Source organism: Limulus polyphemus, unplaced genomic scaffold (genome assembly GCF_000517525.1).
Source record: "Limulus polyphemus unplaced genomic scaffold, Limulus_polyphemus-2.1.2 Scaffold3139, whole genome shotgun sequence".
Lineage (NCBI taxonomy): Eukaryota > Metazoa > Arthropoda > Merostomata > Xiphosura > Limulidae > Limulus > Limulus polyphemus.
This window is the reverse complement of record NW_013668749.1, coordinates 100265-106830: the sequence shown is the minus strand read 5'-3', so window position 1 is coordinate 106830 and position 6566 is coordinate 100265. Positions and strand designations below refer to the sequence as shown.

The following is a 6566-nucleotide window of genomic DNA, read 5'->3' as shown; positions in this document are numbered from 1 at the left end:
TTGTTAGTTGTCGTACTTACGTTACTTGTTAGTTCTCGTTTCTTATAGTAGTAGTATACTTCTTCTATTATATTAGTTTTTTGTCGTATATATATATATATATATATATATAGGGCACGTGAAGAGCTTTTGCCATTGATCTTTGTGTGTTTTTGAATTCTCACCTGTTACAAAACGTCACACTTTTGCTCATCACAACTAGGGTACATGACTAATTGTGGGTCTCTTTCTGGATGGTCCTAGCATTCCAAGTTGATCCACATTCCTTTGTTTTCCAATGTAATTAAATACAAGGGATACTCTCATCTTGAAAATTTTATGATCTGAGCATATCATAGTGAAAAGAGCTACTGCACACCCTTCCTAAAAGTGATCGATTTTTGGTGGCATCACACTACTTGCAAAGTGCCAAACAATAAAAAAATGTAGTTCTGATACATGCCCTCACATTGAGACTTGATATCAGCTGTGGTAGTAATTAAGATACAATACCAAATAACCTGAGCACATTCAAAAGGTGGACCTTTCTTCTTCAAGGGCAAAATAACTTCAATATACTCAACCATCCACAACTGCACAACTATCTTATAATTATCAGCTATCAAATATGGGAACATATTAAATATCACAGTCAACATAGCTCTAACAATAAGTCAAAACATTTTTTACACTACTACAGAATATAAACAGTAGTAGTCTTGTATATTAAGAAATAAGAGTGAGATTTTTTGTAATTACTTAATGTGTTTCTCTGCATGTAAATATGCACACACACACACACAAGCCTATGTCAATATCTGAAATGTTGATCTTTAAATTTCAACTGAATATAACATTTCGTCACTGTTTCAATGTGAACTGGACAGATCATATTTTTAGAGATAGTACAGTGTGAGCTTCTAATTGTTAAGATCTTATACAAGATATACTTACCGGATGGGTACTCAATGGCTCTGTCAACAGCATTTCTCCAAAAGCTTTCTGACAGTACATGGCCATTTTAGCTTGTTGTTTAGGTCTATAGAAATATCAGTAATCAGTACTACATAAACAAAAGATATATTTAAAAATTATTACTATAAAAAACATTAATATTTTTCTTCAATAATTATTTCATTTTGAGTTTACTTACTGATTAAGTATTATTTTATTACAAGTTACAGCTTTTATAGCAAGGAAGATTATTTTTTAGAACAGTTTAGATCACTGGTGTAATCATTTTCAAGTACACAAGAATGATTGTTACATTGGTGTGTTTACATCAAATTTAGCATCTCACATGTAGAAAATTATGAATGAGAATAGAATAAATATTTTTCTGATATTCCGGAAATTAACTTGTTCTTGTCATTGTGCAACTCAGAAACAAACATGCATATGAGCCCTATTGAATGAATGCTTAATATTGCCCTCTTTTAACCTACAAGGTGATTCATTAGCAAACTTATGAAACTAATACAAAGTTCCACACATCTATTTTGTTTTAAACAGTGCACAAAAACCTGTTTTACAAAACAATTATTGCTAATTATAACAGTTATTATCTTTATAGATGAGCAAAGAACAAAACAATTTCCGAAATTTAAGATGTTTTCTCTTCTGCACTAGAAGAACTCCAATTAGTTGGAATACTTTAACAAATCGGTTGGTGGAATATGAATGAATAGAACTTACGAGCAGTGGTTCTCAAATGATAATATCACAGGAAACTCTGAAGTCTTGAAAGCACTTTCAGCTATTGCCTCTATTACTTCCTGAACATGACAAAACACTTGAATATGTTACTAGAAAATTTATTTTATGCAAACAAAAAATTGTCCTGTTTCTGAGATAGATAGGCTGCACTTAAAATTGGCATTCATTCCTTCATAGTTAAAGACCACAGATTAATGAATAAAATTAACAAATAATTTGTATAATTAGTGCTGAAAAGTAAATAATGTGTGACTAATTCTGTGAATACAACTGTGCTACAATGCTAGAAACCGGGTTTTGATACCTGTGGTGGGCAGAGCACAGATAACCCATTGTGTAGTTTTGTGCTTAATTACAAACAAAACAAACAAATACAACTGTACTTTTCAGGTTGTTAAGTTAAAAAAATAGAAGGAAAAAAACTGTAAGAAAAGAACAGATAGCACAACATTTATTAACTCTACACAATTGAAAATGATAGCTATAATTTAAAAAGAATACTTAGCATGTCACAGGCCACTAAAGTTACGATACTGAGTCACAAGTGACTAAAGGTACAATAACACGTGTGTCTTAAGCCACCAAAGCTTATGTAATGAGAATGACAAAAGCTACTAAATCTATAATAGTAAGTGAGCCAAAATCTAATAAAGCTAAAACATAAGAAGTAAGATGTTCATTGACATTAAAATCCCATATTTAATTTTGACTTTATGTGATAAAACTGATCACAGAAAAAATAGAAATTTTCTTTAGTTTTTGATTATTGTTTTAAGTTTCCAGGTTTTTATTTGTTACTCTTTTCACTAACAATACAAATTCGAGTATTGTACTATACCTTAAGCAAGATTTCTGTAACAACAGTATAGCCATGTGTTATAATGGGTTCTTCATCCGAATTATGACCATTCCAGCAGTCTAGTTCAATACAGCGGCATCCTCCTAATAGGCACTGTCGATACATCTCTACTGATGATTTGCCAGTCAACTGATGTCCTGTTTGGAAAATGATAGATATATCATCAGATCCATTAAATAGTAAACATACGAAAAATGAGCTTATAGTTCACAGTGTTTCAGAGAAAAATTACACATGCTACTTCTTCAAAGAAATACACAATTGCACTTACTATCACGAGACACTGTAATCTGCATATACTTCTGATAGCTTAAACTTACCAAGTTTGGGCCATACAAATATTTGTTGCCAATCATAAAATGTAATCTAAGAACTTCCAATTCTACATAATTTGCAGTGGTATAAGAATATTTTGTGAAACATAGCTGCAAATTTCTTGAATATATTAAATCATAAATGAAACATATGCATAAGAAAGCTTTTTCACATCAAGCCAAGCTTTCAAGCTGTTGGCTAATAACACTGTTATTGAAAAAATCACACTTTTACATATTTTACATAGATTCTTCATAACCACTCTCAATAGAAACTGAAAAAATAAAGATATTTCAGAAGCTTTTTACTTGGTTTTCAATATTTCAATATCTCCAGTTTCTAGTGCCTTAAAAAAGGTTGAAATACTCTGTAACATAAAAGTGAATAAGAAAAATGATTAAACTAAAGGTAATTCAAATGAATAAAAATGAAATGAAGTCTCTCTATATATATACTAGCACTTATAACTATGTAGCTAACTTATCACATTGTAGACAGACTTCCATTTGGATTAGCTGGAAAATATTACACCATATTAAAAAGTGCAGAGAAGTCCTAACACAAATTAGGTTTATATATTGTTTTTAATACTGAAATTTAGTTTTTCACTGATTACTCAACAAGAAGTATTTCAAAAACAAACTATATGATATAATACACTGAAGTGTACATTACAACATGTATATATTTGATCACATTGCTCAAATTTCTTGTAACGAGGAAAATATACATAATATACAACATCTACAGTCATCTTTGAAGAGGACAGAAACTGATAAACTGTGAAGATGTCATTATATGCTATTATAACACTGCTAACGTTTCTTTGAAGAGGAAAACACTACATACTGTTACGTATCTGCTTGTTTGATAATTTCCGGTAAAAATTATTTCCGAGAAACTTCAGCGATACAAGTTCTCTCTTGATTAAAACTAGTTTATTCTTTCTTGATATAACTTTTTGTAATACACAGAATTTCCACAGTCACTTTAAATTTAACAACCTTTATAACACATGCTATAAATTGCAGCGATTCACACACTTTATTTACAGTGCCTACTGTTCGCTTGACTCAGTTATCTATCTCTTCAATCTATATATATCTCTGCCCTTGCACTAGTTTTTCTCGCCAGGCTTATATACTAAAAAGAGGGCGCAAACACTCAGACATTCGCGGAGTTCCTCGATAATTCATGATCCTTCTAGAAACTCCAGCGTGCATGCTCCCAGAGTCGCGTGACTTCCGCGGTCGTAACAATACTATACAACACTGCTTACATTTCTTGTCAAGAGGTCATTACGCAATATATAACACCGATAACACTTCTTGTGACGAGATCATTACACAATATCCAACACCGATAACATTTTTTGTGAAGAGATCATTGCACAATATATATAACACTGCTGACTTTTTTTGTGAAGAGGTCATTACACAGTACATATAACACTGCTAACTTTTGTGAAGAGGTCATTTCACAATATATAACACTCCTAACATTTTTTGCTAAAATTTTTTCTGAAGACGATAATACATTACACAATAATGAACATGTTATCTCACCTGTGAGATAAGTATTGTGAGAAGAATTAATGAAGTAATGATTTAAAGGCTGATTCATATCCTCATTCAAGTCCAGCTTGTCCAAAGCCATGATGTTATTGTCCTCACTCATCAAATACTGTAAGAATCCTTCTGCTGATAACAAACCTGGAAGACAAAAATAAAATACAAATCTTTAAAATTATACAGTCTGCAAAGTTTTCTTTGAAAATATGTAGTATGATAAGTAGAACAGTGGAACATTTAATGGTAGCAGTTTTTACAACTACGTTTTTAAATAATAGGTGTAGGGGCTTAATTTTGACTGGGGGGGGGGGCAAGCAAGTTTTGCCTGAAAATATAAAAGCGACCTTAAAATCACGTACTATACGGTTTAAAGTCGCTTGAATAAAATGGTTCCAATAACTTCCATGCGGAACCATATGGCGATAAAGAATTAAAAAGGTGCAAGTGAAAATGTCATGTGTGGGTTATATATTTTCTGAAAAGGCATAATCAGTTGGCAAATATAAAAGTTATAGATATGTACGGAGCTTTTCCCCAAATATTTTGGGTGATTTTTTGTCCAAAAAACTATTTGGGCTAGAACTTGGGGGGCAATTGCCTCTCTTGACCCCCCGCTTCCTAAGCCTATGATAATAGGATGTACTTCGGCTTAGACAATAAAATGGTTGAAGTCAAATTCTATTCATACAAAGATTCTTATAAATATAAGAATGTAAAAGTTATGGAAGGCTATATGACCCTTCTAGATCAACTGTAATCCTTAAACAAACATCAAATGATAGAAATATAGTTTTCCATATCCAAGAATGTATTGTTTGTTTGTTTGTAATTAAACACACAAAGCTATCTGTGCTCTGCCCAACGCGGATATCGAAACCCGGATTCTAGCATTGTAGGTCCGCAGACATACCGCTGTGCTACTGGGGGCTCCGAAAATGTAAAAAAATTATTATTGTTTGTTTGTTTGAATTTCGCACAAAGCTACACGAGGGCTATCTGCACTAGCCGTTCCTAATTTAGCAGTGTAAGACTAGAGGGAAGGCAGCTAGTCATCACCACCCACCGCCAACTCTTGGGCTACTCTTTTTACCCACGAATAGCGGGATTGATCGTCACATTATAACGCCCTCATGGCGGAGCATGTTTGATGTGACGGTGATTCGAACTCGCAACCCTCAGATTGCGAGTCGAGCGCCCTGACCACCTGGCCATGCCGGGCCGAATTATTATTAGCACAGTTTGTTTGTTTGGTTGAAGTTAAGCACAAAGCTAAACAATGGGCTGTCAGTGCTCTGCTATCAGGTTTCTAGCATGGTAAATCCACAGACATACCACTGTGTCACTAGGAGGCTATCAGCACACAATATATCATCTGATAAACTCTTTCAAAAATTCTTATTTCTAGCATAGAAATTATTCTGCCCAAAGATTTAAGTATAGTTTTGAAAAGCTTGAGCCAATTTTTCAATAATAAACTTACTAATGTTAACCAGAATATATTAGAAAAAAAACAACAAAAAACTTCTAAGTAGTTGCCTTTCCATGCTACTAACAATTTTTATAAATCTAAATCACATCACCTCTTGTTCTTCTATGGCCTAGCAAAAAAAAAAAAAAAATAGACAAACGCATTTAGGACTATTATAAGAGCTCAGATTTGTTAATTAAACCAAGTATTATATTGATAATTTTTCTATGTACCCTTTACAGACAGGAATTGGGTTATAATATATATTCACATATGGTTTGTTCCTGGAAGAACAAAATATGGTTTCATTAATTTTAAAAAGTACATACAATCGCAAAAAATCCTAAACCTAAGTGCTTTTGGAAGGTGAATCTTCTTTCTTCAAGAGTAAATGGTAGGTGAGTTTCTCATTTACTCATGAAGATGGAAGAAATTAATTTACTATTTACTCCTAAAGAATGATGGCTCACTTTTAGAAAGTGTCTAAGTTTAGGGTCTTTTAATTTTCACACAATTATGAATATGGACATATTTTTACTTCAAATGTGATTATGATTCAAATAAGCATAGAATTAAGCTGATCCTAGAGGAAGTAGAACAAATGTTTGAAACGACACAGAACTGAATGAAAGATATGATTCCTTATAGTTTGTTAAAG

General features: G+C 32.5%; 1 protein-coding gene across 2 annotated transcripts in view; it reads right to left on the bottom strand.

Moving 5' to 3' along the window:
- The window catches only part of LOC106468734 (1-phosphatidylinositol 4,5-bisphosphate phosphodiesterase classes I and II-like), a 94562-nt gene that overhangs the window by 12496 nt on the left and 75500 nt on the right, over nt 1–6566 (bottom strand). For both annotated transcript variants that reach the window (XM_022397095.1, XM_022397096.1), the window contains exons 8-11: nt 4435–4581; nt 2534–2691; nt 1675–1754; nt 934–1018 (exon numbers count right to left, since the gene is read on the bottom strand). In XM_022397095.1, coding sequence (XP_022252803.1) covers nt 934–1018; nt 1675–1754; nt 2534–2691; nt 4435–4581 — 470 coding nt within the window. The remainder of the gene's footprint in view (nt 1–933; nt 1019–1674; nt 1755–2533; nt 2692–4434; nt 4582–6566) is intronic.